The sequence below is a fragment of the Paroedura picta genome, chromosome 2 (genome assembly GCF_049243985.1).
Source record: "Paroedura picta isolate Pp20150507F chromosome 2, Ppicta_v3.0, whole genome shotgun sequence".
Taxonomy (NCBI): Eukaryota; Metazoa; Chordata; class Lepidosauria; order Squamata; family Gekkonidae; genus Paroedura; species Paroedura picta.
This window is the reverse complement of record NC_135370.1, coordinates 87,288,075-87,312,982: the sequence shown is the minus strand read 5'-3', so window position 1 is coordinate 87,312,982 and position 24,908 is coordinate 87,288,075. Positions and strand designations below refer to the sequence as shown.

Sequence of the window (24,908 nt, the reverse complement as noted above, 5' to 3'; positions counted from 1 at the left end):
GGTTAAACTAAATATGTTAGCAACCACAGGACCAACCCATTGAGTCTGCCCCATTTTAAAGGGATTTAAAAATGCTACAAGGGCCTAACTGTGTCATGGTATTCTGCATCCTTGGTTTCAACCATATTGGGTATGGTGATCCACAAGTTCAAATTTACTTGGTATAGAGACCTTACTGATTTATTGTCATGTGGTAACCATGGTTTTCATGTATTTTACCTGCAAATTTACCTGTTTTAAAACCACTGTTTAAATGTTAGTTATCCAAGCAAAAATGTACTTAACATGCCCAATAATGTTGAATTTGTTGGAGATATAATTGCACTTTCACAAATGTTGCCCTGCCTGCACTAACATGCATTGTATGTTATTTTTTTTTCTTGGAGACGTGTGTCATCGATTACATGCTTGTCCGCCAGCAGGCTGTATTAATTAGTGTGGATGGAGGAACTGCGAAAGCTCCCTCAGTGGGCTTTTTTCCATCTCCAATGAATTCTTCCCCCCTGGTTTAGCCTTGTGTAAAAAGCCATTTTTTTGGGGGGTGGGGGATTACAATGCAAGTTGTAATTTCCATGTGAAGTTCCATGTGAAGCAAAGAAGCAATAAATTAACATATATTCATTGCTATGTGTGTTTTCGGATTTTTAAAAAATAAAATTTAAAGGGAAAGGGGCATTTCAGAGCCATGAGGGCGATCCATTTGATTGGCTCTTCAGTTTAATTGATGGGCTGAGGCAAGCAGAAGCACCACAAATTTAGAGTGCCTTGTTTGCAATTCCTGGAAGACCAGAAACATGCGTTATGAAAAAAGTGCTACGGTGCATGAATATTGTGCTACAATTTGTCAAAATTCCACTGCAAATAGTAATGGTTTGGGCTGTCATGGACATCCAGCACCATTGGCAGATGTGCGGAATGGACTTTAGGTTGCTTCCTGTTTAGCTGAAATCTTCAGATTTCAAACAACCTGAAGCTCCTCTCCCTTACAATACTGATTCAGAATTTAAGGACCCCCCCCACCTCAAATTTCATTTTACTTCAGGGGACCATTACTCTTTTTGGGAAATATTTCTGTACCTAAACATTAAGCACCTTCTGGGAGAACCAGCTTGGTATAGCACAGCGGAAGTTTCCAGGGGAAGGCAATGAGTAAAAAGGAGCGTTCATCACATTTCTATGGTACTGGCTAGAGAGGCATCAAAAATAAGCCAGGAGGTTGTCCATCATTAAAAAAAAATGGGAATAATAAAATAGAAACATGGTTACTGCTATTGTGGAGTTACTGTCTCCATGGATAGCAAAAGCTTTACTGCTGCTGTTGTCACTTTCAGGAAGTTAGGTGGATAGCAGGTTGCTTGATGTGGCATTGACAATTTGGACATACGGACTATGAACAAGGTAACCACCAAGACCTCACAACTTGGAGAAATCCTACAGAGAAACTGTAACTCTTAATTCCTGAATCCCCCCCCCTCTTGCCCAACAAGAAAAAATATGGTTTCCAATGTCCTTTATTCTTGGCCATCAGAAAGCTGATTTTTTAAATTTATTTTTTAAACTTCTATGTTTTTACTTAAGCACCAATTTGAGAAGAAAAAAAGAGCAACATATTGAAATGCAACCATTTGGCCTTGATATCTGAGTGAATAAACAGTGTAAATCCCAGAGAAAATAACCAGTGTGGAAACAACCTAGATTGATATATTATACCCCCACCACAGTTTCTGGTTCTACATTCATGGGTGGCATTTTTAGAATTTTTAAATTGATTTTAAAATTGTTTAACCCTGAATCTGCTCCAGCAAAGAGGGCAGTCAAGGAATGAATGAATGAATGGTTAATGGTGGGTAAGAGCATATGGCTTTAATATGGAGAACCAAGTTTGATTCCTCACTCCTCTACAGGCAGCCAGCTGGGTGTCCTTGGGTGGTTGAGGAAGGGAAGGAGATTGTAAGTTGCTTTGAGACTCCTTCAGGTAGTGAAAAGCAGGATACAAAAAACAACTCTTACTCTTCCTCTTCTTGTTTTCCTCTGATCATCAGCTGAGTCCAGTACATCTTGTCCAGAGTCTCCACATTCTGTCCCTGCCAATGCTTGGTGTGAGGGAGGGAATGAAACTGGCATTTTAAGCTTGTAAGATACAGCCTCAGGGAGCACCTCAGAGAGATCATTCTTTGATTGGAAAATAATACAAAATTATAAGAGAAGAAGATACCGATAGACCATTCCATTCCTCCACAGTTGCAAATAAACAGAACATTTGAAGCAGGGAGGAGCAATGTATCTCAGCAGCTTTCCTGGTCATTCCTTAGGCTGTTTGTTGCAACCAACACAACTGGCAGGAAATTCACAAATGGCTTTTTAAACAACTGGCCACTGAGAAACAGCTAGGTGGTATTAACATCAAATATAACAAAGATGGGATGACTAAAGAAAAAAAATTGCAGGGCAAACTCCCATAAAAAAGAAAGAAAAGAAAGAACAAAAGACTCCACTTCAGAGATTCAATATGAGTTCAGCTGGACACCAGGCAAGGGAACAGTTGCCATAAGCCATTGAGAGCCTGCAGCCCACTTCAGTAAACTTTGTGACCCACTGGTGGGTCATGCCTCACAGGCTGGGAAGCACTGTTCTATATCACTTACCCACAGCTTGTTTCAAGCAAACTATCCCCGACTTGTAGTGATGCCATCCCAAAGTCTGCTATCCGGATATTATTCTTTTCATCCAGCAATAGGTTTTCAGGTTTTAAATCCCTGTGGCTGTAAAGAAATGAGCAGATCATGGGTTAAAACCAAAGAGAGCAGTTTCTCCTCTTTATGTTCCTTGCAATGTCTGATAAGTATATCGATAGGGCCTTTGAAAATACTACATTTTTGGTGTCCTAGGAAAAAATAAATTTCTACATTTGAAAAACTCCAATAAAGGGCCATTATTTTAAATAGAAACCAGTTCAGGGTAGTGATATATGTGGCTTATTTATATTTATATTTATATTTATATTTATATTTATATTTATATTTATATTTATATTTATATTTATATTTATATTTATATTTATATTTATATTTATATTTATATTTATATTTATATTTATATTTATATTTATATTTATACCCTGCCTCCCCCCGAAGGCTCGAGGCAGCTTACATAACCCCGTCCCCTAAAACTATAAAATGACAATAAAAACCGATAATTTACAGTAATGGCAACAGCGATGGCGTAATCTACTCATTTGCTCTCCGCATCCTCAACTACGGAGGGGGGTGATGCTCTCTACCGCCAGTTTCTGAGGGGGGGGCTGATCTTCTTTCCGCCCGGCCTCAGTTATAAGCCTGGTGGAAGAGCTCTGTCTTACAGGCCCTGCGGAATGCTGGTAATTCCCACAGGGCCCTCAGCTCTTCCAGGAGCTCATTCCACCAGGTTGGGGCCAGGACCGAAAAGGCCCTGGCCCTAGTCGAGGCCAGGCGGGCTTCCTTGGGGCCGGGAACAACCAGTAGGTTAGCCCCCGCAGAGCGTAAAGCCCTGCGGGGGATATAGGGCAAAAGGCGGTCCCTCATATATGCTGGGCCTAGACCACGGATGGCCTTGAAGGTCAAAAGGCTTGTTAGTATGAAGCAGTTTCCATTGGTTTCTCTCCACATCTGAGAAACAATATTTGGTAGAAATGAGTGTGACCAGATCTGTACCCATCCTAACTGGTGAAAGCCAGCTAATGGCCTCTTTATACATTACTAAATACTTGCATTTGTTGAATGACAACATGAGAACTTTGAGGCAGATGATCAAGAGGAGCTTCATATCTCTCACCGTCACGAGCCTTTTTAAAATTTGTCATCAGGATGCTCTTCAACACCAGCTGGATCACAGTGGTTTGGCCATCCTTGTAATGCTAGATCTATCAGCCGCATTTGATGTGGTTGACCACGAGTTGTTGGCCTGCTGCCTCTCCGGGGCTGGGATATGTGGGACAGCCCTTCAGTGGCTGATCTCCTTTCTCCAGAACCAGACACAGAGAGTTGCGGTGTGGGAAGAGCTGTCTTGTCCCTTTCAACTCCCCTGCGTTCCATAGGGCAGTTCTTTCCCACATATAGTTTAACATCTTTATGTGCCCTCTGGCCCACCTGGTTTGGAGTTTCAGGCTGTGCTGTCACCAATATTTGGATGATACCCAGTTCTATCTCCTGATGGACAGCCATCCAGGTCTCCCCCTCCCGGATACATTCACCAGATGTTTGGAAACCATAGCCAGATGGTTAGAGCAGAGTTGGCTGAAACTCAACCCCTCCAAGATGGAGGTCCTGTGGCTGGGTAGGAAAGGACTGGATCAGGAAGCACAATTGCCCACCCTGGCCAGGGTGCAACTCACCACCTTACCCAAAGCCAAGAACTTGGGCATGGTTCTGGAGTCCCAGGTCACAAGCATAGCTCACCTGGCATTTTTCCATCTTTGCCAGGCAAGGCTACTAGTGCCCTATCTATCCTCAGATCACTTGGCCATGGTGATCCATGCAACAGTTATGCAAAATGCAGCTGCTAGGCTCCTCACAGGTGGAGGGCCAATATCACATGGAGGGCCAATATCCAGCCAGTGCTGAGGCAGCTGCATTGGTTGCCAGTAGCAGCCTGGATCAAGTTCAAGGTTTTGGTGACCTTTAAGGCCATCTGTGGTCTGGGCCCCTCATATCTGCAGGACTGCCTAATCTCCTTTGCTCCCCTCAGGGCTCTTTGCTCTGCGGGTGAAAACTTGTTGGTGATCCCTGGCCCACAAGTGGTACGCCTGGCCTCAACCCAGGCCAGAGCCTTTTTGGCCCTGGACCCTGCCTGGTGGAATGGGCTCCTGGGTGAGCTGAGGGCCCTGTTGGAGCTTTCACAGTTCTGCAGGATCTGCAAGACGAAGCTCTTCCACCAGGTCTTTGGGCAAGGCCAGGATAATTACACCTACCCCCCCTACAATTGGCTAGAACATCCCTAGTTACCATCTGTTACCATCTATCCCCTGGAAGTTGTGGAGTGGGGAAAGGTAGGGGTTTTTTAAATCACCGGGGTGGGATAGATTATTTTACTGGGGTTTTATTGTGGGTTTTTAAATGGGTAACCCATCACGATGCAGCTTGGCTGTGAGTGGTGGACTTTAAATCAAACAAACAAACAAACAAACAAACAAACAAACAAACAAACAAACAAACAAACAAATAAATAAATAAATAAATAAATGTGCAGGAAGCAGTGGATATCCTTCCTACCTCATGGTTTTCTCCTCCTTAAAGGACCCCACAGAACAGCTATTGATTCCATTGCAAAACATATGCATATCCATGTAAGTAACATTATTTCTCAAATGGAACTAGTAGCTGCTTCACAGGGTGCTTTAAAAAGGGGAAAAATAGCCCTAGAAAGAAGGTGGCCACTTTGTCTTCCTGTCCATCCCAGTCATGAGGAGAAAAGTGATCGTTTGAGTCTGGGAAACACAAAACTCCCACTGAATGTCCAGCTCAGAAGACCTCATGATGAACAAAAAGACTTTTTAAGGTGCAAAAAAGCTACAAAATATGATTTCAGAAATGGTCCATTTGTCCCCTCTTTTCTAGGACTTCAAGAGCCACGAATCATAAAATCTGTAGCCGCTCAGCTCCTCTCCAAAGTAAAATAGTCTCGACATTGACTATCCTTTTTCAGCCTTTTTCAGTCTGTGAAAGATTTTCAAGGGATTAGTCATACCTCAGATTTATCTATTTCCTTCAATTCAATTTGGTTTTCCAATGTGTTTTCTATAGCTTGGGCAACATTTTCTCTTATTTCCCATCTAAATCCTAGACATCAAGCATAGCTTAGAGAGAACTGTGCTTAACACCCCAGTATTTGGGGATTTTTTTACCCCCACCCCCCTACCCTGAGATGTACAGGCTCTGAGCTAGCCCACAGCTGCTTAACAAAATTGCAAAGTTTTTATGAAAGCAGAAATGTGAAACTTAGGTTCAACTAGTTATTCCTTGAAAACATCAAGTTGTGTAGAACAGTGCTTGGCTGAATAACAATCCTACCTGCTTATAAATAAGCCTTGTTCATGTTGCTGTGACAGGAAATCTAGCGAATTTGTGCAAGGGAGAAAATAGTAATTTAAAAAAGACAATACACTTCTAAGTCTTACTTTTGGAAACAGGGGAGTAAAATGAGAAAATCATAAGAGGACAATGTACCACATGGTGACAATTGTGATTTCAAATTTATTGTATTTCTGCCACATTTGTTACTCTTCTTATGAAGTAAGCCAAGGCAGAGATTTTTGGAATAATTTTCAGCACAGAAATAATGCAATATATTGATTCCTAGATATTGTGATTGCAGGATGAGTATAGCTGATGCCTTGAAATAATTATTTATGTGTGATACAGAAGTGATGGGGACATGCCCTATGATAAATTGACCTTGATGCAGGTTATCGATACTGCATCTTTATGGCCCCCCAAACTCCATTTGCTGGGAAACCGAACAGAAGGCAGATAGATATGGGAAGAAGTAGTTGCTAGCTGCAATTTCTTTAAGATCTCAGCATTCTGGATGATCTAATTAATATTCAGAAAGAGCCCCCTTGTGCAAAACTGCAAGAACCCAAAGACAAAACCCATCATATGTGCTAATTACTCAGCATTTAATGGAACATCGCAGAGTAAATGAACTACATTTGGTTCCCTTCCAGCTGATCTCTCTGGTTCCATGTCTAACATGATCGGTGTCACCTCCTTGCTCTGTAGGTGAACAGAGGACACAATACCCTCCCATTGTTTTAGAGGCTGAAATGCTCCAGGGGCTTTCTCCACATCACAGGAAAGAAGGATTAAATAAGACAGCAGCTTTGTGAACAAGCAAGGGAGAATGCCTCATACAGAGTTGCATATGCAGACAGGGAAGATGAAAGAGGAAGATGCAGCTCATCAAAAGGAAGACTCTAGTCCCTTGTAGGATGGCAGTTAGTAACGGTCATAGATCTTCCACTTGTGAAGTAAAGAGATAATTATTAATCCTGCATGATTGCTCTTCTGAAAAACTATTAGTATGTCTAAGTGCATGGAAGTGTATGCGTTTGAGTATGTTTGCAGATCTAAGTGCTGTTAGGGTTGCCCACTCTGGGTTGGGAAATTCTTAGGGATTTGGGGGTGAAGACTGGGGCTGGTGGGGTTTGGGGAGTGGAGGGACTTCAGCAGAGTATAATGTCATAAAAACCAACTTCCAATGCAGCCATTTTCTCCAGGAGAACTGATCTCTGTTAGCCAGAGAACAGTTGTAATTAAGGAAAACTTCTAGCTGCAAGATGACAACCCTATAGAGATGCCAGGTTTCTGCTGGGGCTGGGGGAACCCCCCACTTTGGCATCACTCCCCATTTATTGGTTTCAGAAAGTGGGGGAAAACCCCTCTAAAACAGCTGCTTTTCTGGTGATCCTCACCTTCCTGCACTACCCACCCTGCATTCATCAGGGCCAGGAAGAACATCCTGAAATGCAGTCATCACCAGGAAGTGATGTTGGCACACTGGGGTCATTGGTGTGTGGGGGCTGACACTCTGGGCTTTGGGTAAAACTCTGTGGTTTGAGGCTGATTTTTTTTTTACCATAGAATTTCCCCAAAGCCAGTAGCACTCCCAATGTCTCTGACATGCCAATGTCACTTCTGGGAGTTGTCAGCATGCTGGATGCTTTTCTTGGTTCAAGTAAGTTAACATCCCTTCCCTACTGACAGCACAGTGGTGCCTGGCAATCCTACAACATTAGTGCATATATATGTAGGTGAACAGAAGACAGCCTGTACATGTGATCACAGGGAAAGTGTACCATTTAGGAAGTACAGGCCTTCCCTACAGTACACGCACACATCACAATGCATTTAGAGACTACATACATGATATAAAAGGTTGGTTTTATTTTGAAGTCTTTTTTCCCCCTTTTGCTATCAAGTCACAATCAACTTATGGCAACCCCATAGGGTTTTCAAGGCAAGAGATATTCAAAGGTGGGTTGCCATCATGTCTCTCTTTGAAGCATCCTTAGATTTCCTTGGTGGTTTCACATGCAAGTGTTCACCACGGCTGACCCTGCTTAGCTTTGGAGATCTAATGATATCAGGCTCTCTGGTGCTATCCAGGTCAGAGAACAGCCTGTCTACCCTATCAACCTTGCTCAATCTCCAGGAAATTAATTGGAAGTCCTAAAAGGAATAGAGGTTGAACATAAGAAGCTGCCTAATACTGAATCAGACCCTTGGTCCATCAGAATCAGTATTGTCTACTCAGATTAACAGCAGTTCTCCAAGGTCTTGGGCTGAGTTTATTTTTCCCCATCATGTCCTACTTGATCCTTTTGATCAGAGAAGCCCAGGATTGAACCTGGACCTTCTGCATGCCAAGCAGATGCTCTACCACTGAGCCACATTGAGCCACATTTGTTGTCTATACTGTACACTCACCTTGTCAATTACTCACATAATCAGGTCTTAACCAATGCCTATTTCCATTGCCTTCTTTCCCTCAAGAAAGCAGACAAACTTAGCTCAGCCCTTAGCTTTGCTCCTCCCTATGCCTTCTACCCACTCTGGCTTCCTCATGGTACATCCTGTAGGTTTTTAATGGCCTCTTCCATCTAACTTTCCAGTCTTGCATGAGCATAGAAGTTAAATCCTAGGCATTTTGTTGATGTTTTGTGATGTGTTATTGCTCGTCAAAGATACTTACCTGGAATGTGATGTTTGGGGCAGAAAACTGCAGAATTCCAATGACAGAAACAACCTTAATGGACAAACATCTGTTGAATGTGCTGGGTGATGAGAAGGAAGTGCTCATCTTGGAATGGAGTTAGTTTCATTTTCTGTCTGGTAAAACTACCTTGAACCTGTTTCTAAATGATGCCTGGCATTTTGAGAACTTCACAGACTTTAGACCTTCAGAGTCTGAATTCTTTTAAGATACAAACTATGTGTACAGTGGTGTTTTACAAGTTACAGCTCACAGAATTCTGAGTAGGTCTTTTTGTTTCACTACTTTGGTACCCTAATATATGGCTTGGAAATTGGTTCTCTCTCTTTTCTGAAAAGGATGCAAACAAAGCTCTTATCCTTTCCATTTGCTACCACATAAAAGCATACACAGAGCCTTGCCTGAACACCCCAGCAGACATGGCCTCAGGCAACTGGAAGGAAAGAGGCTCTAGTAATTGTCATTTATCAATATTCATGCAAAATCCTGTCTCACCTCCTCCAAGTGCCCTCTGAAAACCTCACATAACCCAGATAATAACCAGATGACAACACAATCTCGCTACTCAATACTACAGGGAATTTCATCTCAGTGTTTACTCAGTCCTGTGAAATAATTGGCATTATTTATTACCAGTGAAGCCTAATCAGGTTTGCCATTGGGCCTTTCCTGTAATCATACTTTTATTTGTCAGCACTGCGAAATACAGGCGCCGTGCAAGAGCTTGACCAGAAGGGCAAAGCCAATGCACACAACACAGAAATTATTAGACCAATCATAATGTCGCTTGGTAATGTCGCAAACAGCCAATCCAGATTCTTTTAGCTGTTTTCCCGGCTGTTCCTTGCAGATTCTCTACGTTATGTGGAGTTTTTACTTTTCCTGTCAGTAGAGAGAATTACCTCCCTAGGAAATCTAAACCAGGATCTGCTGGAGCTCCTCCCCAGGCTCTGAGATGGCTTACAAGAGGCTGTCTGCTCTGTACCTGCAGTGTTCCTGCCCCATTCCTGCAGAGACAGCAGATGGGATTGAGATAGCTGCAACCTCTCCCCACCATCAGGACATACAGGTTTGAGAATGCCCTTTCAGGTCCCACAGCCAACTGTTCCCCCACTGCATCTGCGCCTAGCCTAATTTTACTGAACGATGTTTTCAAAAATAACTCCTGATTTGGAGAACATGACATAGAGTACTTTGAAGATGATAATTTTTAATATTGGCATTGCTCCTTTGAATGCTCTCATTTTCAAAAAAAAAAAAATTGGGCTATTATTGCATGGCCAAAGCCATCCCTCATTTATTTCATTTACATCATTTATAGCCCATCTCTCTCAGAAAGATTCAAGACATGTGGTCCTTCAGAGACAATTATCATAAAGTCACTAATAGTACAGGAAGAAAAAGAGTTAGTTTTTGTACCCTACTTTTCATGACCCAATGGAGCAGCTTATAATTGCCTTCCCTTCCTCTCCCCACAAGACACTCTGTGAAGTAGGTGGGGCTGAGAGAGATCTGACAGAACTGCTCTGTGAGAACAGATCTATTAGGGCTATGAGGAGCCCAAGGTCATCCAGCTAGCTACATGTGGAGGAACAGGAAATCAAACCCAGCTCACCAGATTAGAAGTCACCACTCTTAACCACTACACCAACCTGGCTCTTTCTGTCCTCTACCCATGTCATCACTGAAGCAGGTTTGCAAGTTAGCTACTGCATACAAATGAACTAATATTGGGTCTGAATTGACAGGATGAAAGACCTTTGGCTGCTCTGAAGTCCTAGGTGCGTGTTTCGTGGAACTACTATAAATCACAAGTCTAAATATACCATGGCCCTCACTTGTTTCTGGCACTATTACATTTTCTGTAATGTCTGAGAAATACATGTGGAGAAATATTATAGTTCTCTCAAGGCTAATTTCATTTTACGCAGAAAATCCAAGATTCAGATGAAACCTAGCTGCGATGATTTATAACCGCCATTTGTACAATAAAGTTGTCACGGTCTAAACTAGGGAAGGGACAAATATTGTTTAGTAATTTCATTAGTGGTATAATAGTAGATTCACAGATCTAGGCAATTCCTATACTAGTGCCATTGTTGGTGCCTGAACATCATGATGAAGACATTTTCTCTATGTACTGCAGCTTTAAATGTAGTTTGCATGCATGTATCAGTAGAAAGTGGGTATCCTGTCCAAAGAATATGCAATGTGACCAACCCCATACTTAAAACTATCAGGCTACTTAGAGAATTGTTGAGTTGGGAGTTGAGTGGTCATAAGCAAAATATATAATAGTAACATTGGAACCAAGATGGACAGAAGACCATAGGTTCAAGGATACTGAACATAATTCTGCCATTTGTTTCAATTTGTGTATTTCCCTATTTCTTTTTATAAAAAAATATAAAGTAAAAAAACATTTCCTTGAGATATGAATTAGGCTTTGTTCTCTGTTATATTGAATTTAAAAGACCTTTCTGAGCAGGACAGGTGATATGCACAACTTCCATGATAATTTTCAAGTTTTAGAACTCCATTGTAACATCTGCCTCAACTTTACCATCTCGGATTTGATTTGAAGAGAAAGGTAGGAGCAACAGTTTTGAACAAATCTGTGTGCTGATGGAAAGACAGGACAAGTTTTTTTTTAATTCAGATGCCATATTGCCACTTTGAAATCAGACAACATATGTAATAGAAGGAACAAAATTTCATTCATATAGGAGACAACAATAGGTTTAAAGAAAAACAAAAGTGGTTGAAATAAGTATATCTTTGGTTCTATGGTTACCTCTGGTAAAATAAGGTTTTCCCCCCCACAAAGGTGTGTGTGTGTGTGGGGGGGGGTTTGCTTAAAAACAACAACAACACAAACACCTTGGTAATCTGAAGTGACTTTTGGGCATTGTCAATAACCTTCTGATCCATAGACACTGGACACAGCTTCTTACAGCCAGAATTCCATCTTTCACCACTGATAAATATAATACTGTAGAAATGTAACTTTACAATAACCTAGAAAGAATGTCTCAGATTTCTCTGCTCTTGGGTACCTGGGAATGTTGGAGGAGCAAGATGGAATGAGCACAAAACTATCATTTATATTATCACTGGGTAACAAGCACCCATGTTCCACAATTAGCTGAAAGAGAAGCCTTTATTTTCACTGTGGTCATGACTGGATAACCTGACTGATTTCAATGATCTGTCATCTTGCTGCCCAGCCCCCGCCCACCCCACTTGATCTGGCTGCGAGCTGCGGCCCAAAGCCACCTTAAGCTGCTTGGCCAGGGTCCAGGGGAAGGGACCCTTTCAAGGCCCGTTGTTAGGAACGGGCTTTGAAGTATATATATATTCACTATGAAACTAATTTCCTTTACCCCTTTCTCATTTTGATCAAGATTATTCAGATTCTAGCATAAACCACCATCCAGGAAAGGTAAAAGCTTTCATGTTGTGATTACAGTAAACTGAATAATGCTAATAATTAACTTCTTAACAAAAGTCTTTTCCTCATCAACTCCAGGGTTATAAGACAGGATGAATTTCCTTGAAAAATCAGTTTAGTTCTATTAACCTTGTAAATTTATCAGATCACAGCAAATCATAGGCATAGATAGTAAAGATCAAGCTTAGATTCAGCATTGTTATTGCTTAGACTGGTCAACTTTGAACGTAAAGCTGTGTATTCAAATCCATGTGTAGACATAAACCCTGGACAAGACAGGATACCACACCTACTGTTATGTATGTGAACATAAACACTTGCTAGAATAATAGGCTAATGAATAGGATGCAAATGAGAACAGGATGCAATTTAATAAAGATAAGTGTAAAGTTCTGCATCTGGGTCAGAAAAAATGAAAAGCATGCCTACTGGATGGGGGATACGCTTCTAGGTAACACTGTGTGTGAACGAGACGTTGGGGTACTTGTGGATTGTAAACTAAACATGAGCAGGCAGTGTGATGCAGCGGTAAAAAAGGCGAATGCCATTTTGGGCTGCATCAACAGGGGCATCACATCAAAATCACAAGATGTCATAGTCCCATTGTATACGGCACTGGTCAGACCACACCTGGAGTACTGTGTGCAGTTCTGGAGGCCTCACTTCAAGAAGGATGTAGATAAAATTGAAAGGGTACAGAGGAGAGCGACGAAGATGATCTGGGGCCAAGGGACCAAGCCCTATAAAGATAGGTTGAGGGACTTGGGAATGTTCAGCCTGGAGAAAAGGAGGTTGAGAGGGGACATGATAGCCCTCTTTAAGTATTTGAAAGGTTGTCACTTAGAGGAGGGCAGGACGCTGTTTCTGGTGGCTGTAGAGGAGAGGACACGCAGTAATGGGTTTAAACTTCAAGTACAACGATATAGGCTAGATATCAGGAAAAAAAATTCACAGTCAGAGTAGTTCAGCAGTGGAATAGGCTGCCTAAGGAGGTGGTGAGCTCCCCCTCACTGGCAGTCTTCAAGCAAAGGTTGGATACACACTTTTCTTGGATGCTTTAGGATGCTTAGGGCTAATCCTGCGTTGAGCAGGGGGTTGGACTAGATGGCCTGTATGGCCCCTTCCAACTCTATGATTCTGTGATTCTATGATTCTATGATTCTAAGATCATAAACTAGCCAATCAGAGACTGCATATAGACCCTGGAAGTGGGGAATTGGGAGTCCATAGAGCAAGACCTTTTCGGATATTCACTTTATGAGGGAGTTCGCAATAAGATCCTTGACCCTCTCCCCCTGTTTGCCCCGGATTCCAAGTGACTCTGTGGAACAGAAAATTACGGGCCTCCTTTCCGAAGGCAGCCAAATATTGTGCCATAACATGCAAATTAGGCCAAAAGCATGTTATTAGAAATCTGTCATGCCTTAGGTACACTGTTAATCCTGATATGTGTTTAGTTTAATTCTGTTTAGAACATTTGATTTCAAAGTATTTATTTGCTGGTAAGCATTCTATTAGATCACAATTTTTAAAGTTGTGTGGGCTTTATAACTAGCTTAGAGCTGTATTGCAAATAAATATGAATCTGACTCTGGAAATGGACCAATTACAAGGCTCCGTCAAGGGCCAGTCAGGTTACTTGGTGGGATGATTGTATAAAAGCTCAGTGGGTTTGCTGTTTGGTGTTTTGTTTGGAGTTGGAGTTGGTATTTAAGAAAGAGCTGTTGGATTTGAAGAAACTGTGAGTGTGTCTTGACGAACCCACAGATTTAATACCTACATCCAAAAGAAACCACCCTATCCTTCAAAGAAGGGGGGGAATTTTATAATAACTTTGTAACAAACAACCAATTTTAAAAGAAATTAGTAAGCTTTGATTTATTGTTCACCGCAGAACTGAGTAGTTGTGAATCTAAGCCTATCTGTAAGGATGCACTCAATAAAAAGGTTTTTGTTTATGGTTTATTTTTATAGGAGGGAATGTCTTTTAGAAGTGAAACTTATAGGGGGACAGAGTGATCTTCCAAGGAAATCTAATGAATACAGATTGCAGAGGGACTTGATTCAAGCCTCCAAGGTCAGACACTGCCAATAGACTATATAATCTCACATATAAACATGCTGAGCATCATCCAAAAGGTGCAACTCCAAATAAACATATTCTAGAGGAACATCCTGCGGCTTATTAAAATAGCAACTCTGATCACGTAAGCAATAACCTGCAGGCCTTTTGTTAACTGTGAAACCATGTCTGCTGGACTGATGAACCACCAGTCCAAAGGACTTACGAGTTCAGTCATATAGTTTAATAACGAAAAAAACCTCTTGGCCAGATCCAGTGGCTACCAAAGTAAGTGGGACTCTCTCCATTAATTTTAATGAGTTTCAGATTGGACCCTCAAGCTGTTATTGATTTCTGTCAGCTCTCCCTTGTGCTCTGCTGACTGTTATAAACCCATCTGTGCTACTTGCCTATTTTCTCTGGACTTGGCATTCAAACTACCCCATGTCCTGTCACCATTTTTTCTGTGAGTTTATCTACACTCCTAGCTTAGTGGAATTCAAAACATATAAGATGTTGCTTATAATTAAGGCAATGTTTTAGGTTGTCATTCCAGCATACTTTTAATTGCTATTGTCAGGAAATATTTGGCTCTTCATACTTTCTTTGTGGATGATTCAGCTATGACATTTAACTCCATCCCCACTAAATCTCACCATTGCCATCATTCATTTTGTACCACTTAAAGTTTGTCTCTTTGCCTGGGTGATCTTGAGCTCGTCACAGTCGTGATAAAGCTGTTCTGACCGAGCAGTAATATCAGGGCTCTCTCAGCCTCACCTACCTTGCAGGGTGTCTGTTGTTGTGGGGAGAGGAAAGGGAGGGCGACTGTAAGCTGCTTTGAGATACCTTATGGTAGAGAAGAAGTAGCATATCAGGACCAAGTCTCCTTCTTCCTCTACAATCAGTTATACAGTGTGAGGTGCGCAAACAAGTTTTCCATAGTTGTTTACAGAAATGTTCAAATTCCACCACCACCCACCACATGACTATAGCCCAGCTGTACGCTAATGCTGCAATCTTATGCACTTTTCCTGGGGACAGTCCTCACCAAATGTGCCTGTGGTTGCACAGCACATCAAATTCAACTCAGTAGAGATTTGTAGAAAAGCTTCACATTTTCCCTGCATTTTTTCTTCCTCTCCTATCAAAAGATTCCATATAGAAATCTTTGTGAAATAGTTAGGCTCCTCCCCTTTTGTGGGTACAGCAGGGCTGCAGTCAATCAAGCAAAAAGGGTCCCTAATCACTGCAACACACTGGTTCTGCATTGCACATTCTAATGGAGTCTTTAGGCTATCAGATTGAAATGCAGTCTGCACTCAGAAACACCGGTACAGCCATTATGTAAATCACAGCTCTCAGCCAATCAGGTTTTAAGAAATAGCATTACTGAGTAATAAGTGTGTGGTTATGGGTCAGTAGCTGTATAGAAACCTTGCATTACAATTGGTGGAAAAAACTCAATTTCGGTGTAATTTAAAAATTACTCAAACTTGTTAAAGCAGTAAGTGGAAACTGGCTTGATTTAGAACATGGCCTGAAAGCCACAGGTTAAACCACACTCAACAGTTCAATCATCCAAGTGAGTTAATAAGTATCAATAACAGACTGATAAAGAAAATTATTCCTACTGGAAAGGAAATTAAAGGGAACAATCATTCAAAAGCCCAGAAGGGGTCTAGGTAAGACTGCCAACACCAGAAGGTTTTCGATAACCCAAGGATGCCATAAAATGAGTTTGTTGAATTGGTAATTGTCCCAGGTTTCTTCAGGGACCAGGCACAATATGACACATATTATTCTTATTTATTGGCAAGTGCCCTCAAGACTCTTATAAATTAAGCTCCTACTCCCACTGGGCTTTGATTTTCCTAGTTTAAAGTGTTTGTTGTAAATGAATGTGACAGTAGGTGCCTCCATTTCTTAATCTAACTAATGGGAAAGGAAAGGTTTGTGTATAACAGGAATCACGTATAAACTGCTCAACATGCTACATTTTATTCAGAGAAAGCCCATGGACAGTCTTCAGCATGGGTGTAACTGTAATGCATTATATTTGTATCCTAGCTTTACTTCAAAGAGTTGATGATTGTGTGTAAAATTTCCTTAGAAATTTCCTTAGTAATATAAAATTTCCACAGTCAAGTGAAGAACAGTGATTTTTATACCCTACTTTTCACAATTCAAAGGAGTCTCAAAGCAGCTTACAACCTTCTCTTCTTTTCCCCATAACAGACACTCTGTAAAGTAGGTGGGACTGAGAAAGCTCTGAGGTCTCTGTGAGATCAGCTGGCTGGATGTAGAGAACTGGAGACTCAAACATAGCTCTCCATATTAAAGGTTGCCACTCTTAACCACTACAGCAAGATGGCCACCTTTCCTAACTACTGCACCAAGCTGGCTAATTTATTTATTTATTTATTTATTTAGATTTATATACCGCCCTCCCCGAAGGCTCAGGGCGGTTTACATTAAAACTAATCAACGATACATGAAACAGTCTTCGTTAAAACATACAGTAAATAATAACAGTGGTTGTAACCATATAACAGAATGTAACAGTATAACAGTATAATAAAATAATATAACGATGGAACGGTGCAATACCACAACAGGTCCAGAGCGCTCTGGTGGAGTTCTGGGAGGAAGGGGGGAGATGGGGGGAGGGGGGGAGCGGGGGCCCTTCATTCGCTGTTGGTTGTGCCTGGTCTCAACCAAATGCCTGGCGGAGGAGCTCCTTTTTGCAGGCCCTGCGGAACTGTTTAAGCTCCGTCAGGGCCCTGATCTCCTCCGGGAGCTCATTCCACCAGGTGGGGGCCAGGACAGAGAATGCTCTGGCCCTGGTCGAGACCAGGCGGACTTCTTTAGGGCCAGGGACCATTAGCCGGTTGGTGGCAGTGGAGCGCAGAGCTCTTTTAGGGGCATAGGCAGGAAGGCGGTCCCTCAGGTACACTGGGCCCTGACCGTGAATGGCCTTGAAGGTAATTACCAGAACCTTTAGTCTGATCCGGAATTCAACTGGCAACCACTGCAGTTGGTGGAGAATGGGCCGGATGTGGGACCTCCACGGTGTTGCTGTGAGGATCCTGGCCGCTGCGTTTTGGACCAGCTGTAGTTTCCGGGTCAAGGCTAAGGGCAGGCCTGCGTAGAGCGAGTTACAGAAGTCCAGTCTAGAGGTGACCGTCGCATGGATCACTGTGGCTAGGTGTTCCGGGGCCAGGTAGGGCGCTAGTAGTTTGGCTTGGCGGAGATGGTAAAATGCCAGCCGCGCTACCTTTGTGATCTGGGCTTCCATTGTAAGGGAAGTATCCAGAATCACGCCTAGGTTCCTGGCAGAGTGAGCCGTAGAGAGCTGTACTCCATCCAGGGCAGGCAGGCACGCTTCCTCGCATGGGCCCTTCCTACCCAGCCACAGGACCTCCGTCTTTGAAGGATTGAGCTTCAGACGACTCTGCTTCAGCCATCTCGTCACTGCTTCCAGGCAGCTGGCTAATGCTTCTGGGGGGGAGTCAGGGCGGCCATCCATCAGGAGGAAGAGCTGGGTGTCATCGGCATATTGATGACAACCCAGCCCAAACCTCCGTACCAGTTGTGCGAGAGGGCGCATAAAGATATTGAATAGGATAGGAGAGAGGACCGCTCCTTGTGGGACTCCACAAGTAAGTTGACGACGGTCTGATGTTTTGTCTCCAATTGCAACCCTCTGTCCACGATCCCGGAGGAAGGAGATCAGCCATTGGAGGGCTGTCTCTCGTATTCCGGCATCGGTGAGGCGGCGAGCTAGAAGCTCATGATCGACTGTGTCGAACGCTGCTGAGAGGTCTAGTAATATCAGCAGTGCCGACCCGCCTCGGTCCAACTGGCGACGGAGGTCATCCGTCAGGGCGACTAGCGCTGTCTCTACCCCATGGCCAGGCCGGAAGCCTGACTGGGATGGATCTAGGACCGAAGCTAACAAGTAGGAATGGCTTTATGGTTTTTTCCAAGAAAAAAAAATCAGTTTTATAAAATAGAAATATATGCAATACTTCCCTTCTTTTCAAATTTTAATTTATTTTACTGCTTCAACTTGAACTTATTGTACTGCTGAAGGCTGCAGTGGTATAGCCTCTGCTGAAGAAACCATCCCTGGATCCGTGGGAGCCCACCAACTACCAACCTGTCTTACACCTAGCGTTTCTCAGGAACCTGGTGGAAAGAGTTGCTGTGGGCCAACTGACTGCATTCTGGAGGAAGCTTTGGTCCTAGACCGAGCCCAGTTAGGCTTCTGGCCTGGCCATGGGGTTGTGATGGCATTGGTCACCCTTATGGACATCCTCCGCTGCCAGCTGGACCCAGATGGGTCAGCACTGCTAATTCTATTTAACCTCTCGGCAGAATTTGACACAGTAGATCATGAGCTATTAGCTCGCTGCCTTGCTGACACCAGGATACAAGGAACAGCCTGATACAAGGAATGGCTGATCTCTTTTACTTAGGGGTGCAGACAGAATGTAGCAATAGGAGAACCAGACACCTTGCTGGCAACTCTCATGTGGGGTGCAACATAGAGCAGTTCTCTCCCCAATCCTATTTAACATCTTTATGTACCCTCTTGCCCAGGTTCAGACTGGGATGCCATCAGTATGCTGAATTCACCCAGCTTTTCCTCATGATGAATGGACACCTTGACCCACTCCCAGACTCATTAGCCAGATGTCTGGAAGCAGTGATGAGCTGGCGTAAGCAAAGCCATCTGAAGCTTAATCCTCCAAATACAGAGGTCCTGTGATTTTATAGGAAAAGTCCAAGCAAGGAAGCGTGACTGCCAGACCTGGATGGGGTAAAACTGTCAGTTGCGCACTCAGCCAGGAATCTGGGTGTGATCTTTGATACCTCCCTCTCCATGGAGGAACAGATCACAAGAATAACTCAGCTGGTGTTCTTCTATCTGCATCAAACTAATATACTACCTAGCCACAATCTAGCCACTATCTGCATCAAACTAATCAAACTAATCATCTAGCCACTATCTGCATCAAACTAATATACTACCTAGCCACAATGATTCAATGCAATGGTCACCTTTAGACTGGATTTCTGTAACTCACTGGATGTAGGCCTACCCTTATCAATGATCCAGAAACTGGTGCAGAATGCAGCAGCCAGAATTCATAGAAGATCACCTTGGAGGGTCCACATCTGGCCCGCACTCCAACAGTTGCACTGGCTAACAGTCAACTACTAGATCCCACTTAAGGTTCTAGTAACCACCTTCAAGACCATAGGCAGTCTGGGCCCTGAGTATTTGAGAAATCACCTCTCTGCCCCCTGAAGAGCGCTACATTCTACCAACACCATCAAGCTGGTGATCCCTTGCCCCAGGGAAGCTCATCTATCACTGGCCAGAGCCAGGGCTTTCTCAGCCTTGGCCCCCAACTGGTGAAATGACTTCCCAGACAACATCAGAGCCCTGCTGAATCTAAAACAATTCTGCAGGGCATGTAAAAGGGAGCTCTTCCACCAGGCTTTCAGTCAGGATAGACAACCAACCAGGGCCCACAAGCCCTTTCCACCATCAACTGCACCCACAGAAAGAAAACCAGAATCACAGAGCAGTAAAAAAACTGAGTTGTTGAATGCAGAATGTTGAATGTTAAATTATAAACTGTTTTATTTGGTACAAATTCTCAGCATTAAAGATGTTATATATTTAAGTCAAGATATTTATTGTATTGTATTGTTTTATGAAAGTTTCCAATGTAAACCTCTCTGAGCCGAAAAGGAGGGCAACAAACAAACAAACAAATAAATAGCTCTCATCACTTGTTATATCTGTAACCAACGTAATTACTTGGAATTAGCTGAAATTGAAGCCTTCCAAGACAAAGGTCTTCTGACTGGGTCAGCATGCAGAGAGACAGTTGGTGTACCTCCTGGCTCTTGATGGAATCCAACTAATAGTGGTAGCTTCTGTCAGGAATCTGGGCATGATTCTGGATACTTCTCTATCAATGGAGGCCCAGATAATGAATGTTGCCTCCCTGGCATACTTCCACCTACGTCAGACACAACAACTTGCACCCTAGCTCTCTGCATTGCACATAACTAGGGTGACCCACATAATGGTCACCTCTAAATTAGACTTCTGCAATTCACTTTACGCATGATTCCCCTTGAGACTGCTCTGCAAACTCCAGCTGATTCAAAATGCGGCAGCACAGGTCCTCATAGGGACCCAGTGGAGGGTGCTTATGACATCAGTGTTCTCCCAGGTGCATTGGATTTAGATTGGAGACAGGATCAGGCTCAATGCTTTGGTATTATCCTTCAAAGCCCAAACGATCTTGGATCAGCATATCTATGGGACCACTTTTCTCTCTACAACCCCCCAAAAGGTGCTAAGATCTGGTAGAAATCTGTTGAAGATTCCCAACCCAAAGGAAGTGAGACTGGCCTTGCTCAAGACCAGGGCCTTTGAGGCCTTGTCCCTGGTCTGGTGGAACTTTCTGCCAAAAGAGATCAGGGCCATGCAGGACCTTAACCAGTTCTACAGGGCCTGCAAGACATAGCTGTTCCACCAGGCCCCTGATGGACCACCAAGAATTACTGGATTCACTACTGGAAACTGAGAGAAGAGCCATCCTTCAAGGAGCTGCCCCCCTCCCCCCCTAGAATTTTGGGCTAGTTGGGGGCAAACTGATCTATAAAAGGTTTTACTGTTATAATATGTAATTTTATATTTCATTATATTAATCTTGTGTTGTTACCCACCCTGGGCATCTAGGAATTAAGATTTATTTATTTTATTTATTTAAATTTCTATACTCACCATATTGAATGACTATGACAGAAATCTAAAGCAGAGATGATTTGTCGGAAAAACTTCCTAGCTTCTTTTGGTGTTAATCTTCCCTTCTTTACAAGATAGTCAAAAAGTTCTCCACCGGACACATGTTCTAGCACCAAATACCTACAAAAGAGTAGAAAGGGTTTACACAAGATACATGGACAACCTTCCTGTATAATCAGATTAACTCTGTATGGAAACTGCAAACCACGGCAGTTTATAAATTATTCCCCTTGTACATTTTTAACTGTTCTGTAAGCAAAATAAATTCCTGGAGTTCTTAAATCTTCTTGAAATGTGGATGCATTTGGCAATTGGATGACTTCTTTGCTTTCAGTGTCCTTATTGATTGATCTCTGGTGCTTCATAAGAAATTCACATTAGACATGATCTAAAATACTACTGGTGGAACAAATATTGATGCAGATTTAAACCTTATATTCAGGGATATCACTTTACTTCCTGAAACTTCCTGTTGAAACCACATTTGCTGAGAAAAAGAATTCCCTGGATTTAAAATATTTCTTATATAGAAAAAAATATTTTAACTTTTCCAGATTTAATAATAAAGGTGTAAAGCCAGTTAGGTTTGTTTCTGTTCTTCCATGAAAAGTGCTAAATATTTTGGCGGCATCAGTCTATTAACTTACTTAAGACACACTGGTTTGAATCCAAAGGTGTCTCATATACAAGAATGAATACTTCCTTGCAGGGGTGGGTGGGAATATTTATGACTGCCTGTGCAGGCCTCTCAAAAACACATCCCATGCTATTAATGGGGTCCCCCAGCCCCCAGGAATAGCATATGAGAATGCAGTAGGCTACAGCAAGAAAAGGAAATATCTGTCCCACAAATTAAACTCTATTCACAGGGCTCTGCATTCAATCTACTGTATAAAAAACAAGTGCCTGTATTGAAAATAACACTCAAATCTGATCAAAACTTCCACATTAGGTGGCAAAACAACTTAGGTAATAACTTAGATGATTAAAAATGGGCATCTTCACCCAAACTACCATTACAGTTTGCCTTTCTTTTAGAGAAAAACTGTTGAAATGATTTACAGGTGACATTTAATTCTGTTAAGGCTGGCAAAGAGCTGTTAAGACTAGTACCAGCATACGTTGGTTCCGAAAAGAAGATAAGGCAGACTTCTTTCACATGGGGTGGACATGCAAATATGCCTCTCGCTCAGGGGTAGTCAAACTGTGGCCCTCCAGCTGTCCATGGACTACAATTCCCATGAGCCCCTGCCAGCATTTGCTGGCAGGGCCTCATGGGAATTGTAGTCCATGGACAACTGGAGGGCCGCAGTTTGACTACCCCTGCAAGTCTAGTTATTGGAAACAAGGGGTGGAAACTGTATCAATCAGGCTGGAAAAACAAATCCCCTATCAACCAGAGGCACTGTTGCTGAATTACCTACCTGACATCCCTAGAGAACATATGATTACTGCTGCCAGGCTGGTTTTTGCCAGGCAATGGAAACAGAAAAATCCCTAAACTACAAGCCTGGTTGTAGAAAATAAAAAAGATCTACACTTAAGTGAAATTAACCACTTATTGGAAAAATAGAAATACACATACAGTAGGCCTTCTATGGCAGCCTTTCTCAACTTTTGTACTGATGAGAAATCCCTGAAACATTCTTCAGGCTTCGAAATATCCCCGAAGTGGCACAATTGTGCAGAATATAGTTGGGGAGCATAGCTGTGTATGCCCCTTACCCGGGGCCCCTCCCCTGCCCACCCCCTCCAGGCCCATCATCGGACACTTTGGGGGGAATGTTAACATGACCATATATGGTCATATCATATATGCCATTTAAAAAAATACATTGAAAAATTAATTAACTCTTACCCATTCGGACACCTTTCCAGGGGCATCAGGAAACCCCTTTTTAAAGCCTGTTCTGTGGTCAAGAATGCTACAAAGAATGGAACTGGCAACTGTAGAATTGGAAATAGTATTAAAATTGTCAGTTGCTGGTAAAGGATTTTCTATGCCCATGGAGGCAGGAATGAAAGTGGATTAGATGGGCAATGTGTCTTATGTAATTTATTTATATTTCTTTTTTGTTTGTTTTTTAAATAAAATTAATTTAAAAAACCCAAATGACTAAATAAAAGATCAGAGGTTACATTTAATATGATACAGACTCCAAGATTCTTATACCCAAATATTGGACACAAAAGAGTCTAACTAAAGAATTTCTCTAAATAAATTTCAAAAGATGGTTAAGCGATATATGAAAATAACAGAAAACCAAGGACCATTCCGCACGACTTTAATATAGCACTAGTCTTGCATTTTGTTTTTGCCACTAAAACTGCATTCCACATGACGTCATGAGCAATCTGCAACACTCCTGCAACACTAGCGCCAAAATCGCTTAGTTGTAGCGATTTCCGGGGAATCGGGAGAAGTGGATTCACCCTCAGAAAATCGCTACACTCTTGCCAACAACCTGCAACACTTACGAAAAAGACATGTGCGTTTTCAATGTAGTGGTTGCAACAAAGTCCCTCCCCCTCGCTCTCTCCTCCAAACTTCCGGCGAAGCGATCGCCATTTTTCCCCCTTGGAGAAGGGAAAGCAACGAACCAGCGAGGCTTCATTCTCCCAGCTAGGCTTCTCCGGCTACAGTCCCTCCACAGAAGTGCTTTAAAGCTTCCCTAAGTCCCCAAGCACAACACAGCCCCCTGTTCGCCAGTTCCCTTTAATTTCGGCCAAAAATCGCGCCCGTGCGGGGGAGGGGATTTTTTTTTCCACTCGGGGGAGCGTGGTAATGATGAATCGCCAGCTCACACACCAGCTAGATGGGTCTCTACATTGCGAAGAATCAAGGCATATTCGTTGCAACGCGTGTGTTAAAAAAGACCCCTGTGCTTAAAGGGAAAAGGACTTTTCGGGAGCATGCTAACAACCGCCCATTGGCTGTTTGTTTGATTGACGGCCAGGGGCAGGAACAAGAACAGAAAAAATCGCTTCCTTTCTAGCAATTCCTGCGAGACCGGAAACCTGTGGGGAACGAATGAAACACTACTGGATTCCACTACAAATGAAGGTATGCGGAACGCCGAGATTCCACTATTTAAAATAGCGTTTCCGCTTTGTGAAAGCAATTGGCAACATTGGTTCTTGTGCGGAATGGCCCCAATATTTCTAGCATGATGAATTTGTTTAATAAAAAGGGAACAATCTGTTAATAGAAATCATTATGTACCTGAACTTTATATGCATTTACGTGGGAATGCCACAGGACTTTAGAATAAATTTGCACAGATCCTACTCTTACACTCTAACTATTACACAACATTGGCTTTCAAATGACATGTTTCTAATTCCATATATGGACTCCAAATCATTTTTTAAAAAAAATTCTAAATAGTTAGTGTGCAGTATCCTGCTTTTGACTGAGGCTAAGGCTTGGAAAAAACAGTCTTTAAACCTTCACCTCCAAATGGTTTTCCCAACCTGAAATACTTGCCCTAATTGGGCAATGCTCTCTGTGACCGATTATGAACGGGAGGGAAAAGTCGAGTCAGTGCTTGCATGGCAGGGGGGCAAATTCTTCCTTGTATGCATAGGCCTAGCCCAGCATAGCTGCTGATGGTGCCCGTGTTACAAAAGGAAATGCTGAAAAATCAGCATTCTTTTAATGTGGGACAAAGTGGGCCAGGACCCAGAGGGGGCTGAGTCAGTGTCGACATAATGCACTAGCAGGAATTTGCCCCACTGCCTTTCCCTCCATACCTTCTTAGTCCTAGACAACATTGATCTACATTTTTATGACTAGTAGTGCAATCATGAGT

General features: G+C 42.6%; 1 protein-coding gene across 18 annotated transcripts in view; it reads right to left on the bottom strand.

Moving 5' to 3' along the window:
* Window positions 1-24,908, bottom strand: part of BRSK2 (BR serine/threonine kinase 2) — a 532,635-nt gene that overhangs the window by 112,187 nt on the left and 395,540 nt on the right. For all 18 annotated transcript variants that reach the window (XM_077321456.1, XM_077321462.1, XM_077321458.1 and 15 more), the window contains exons 4-5: window positions 21,076-21,216; window positions 2,646-2,762 (exon numbers count right to left, since the gene is read on the bottom strand). In XM_077321456.1, coding sequence (XP_077177571.1) covers window positions 2,646-2,762; window positions 21,076-21,216 — 258 coding nt within the window. The remainder of the gene's footprint in view (window positions 1-2,645; window positions 2,763-21,075; window positions 21,217-24,908) is intronic.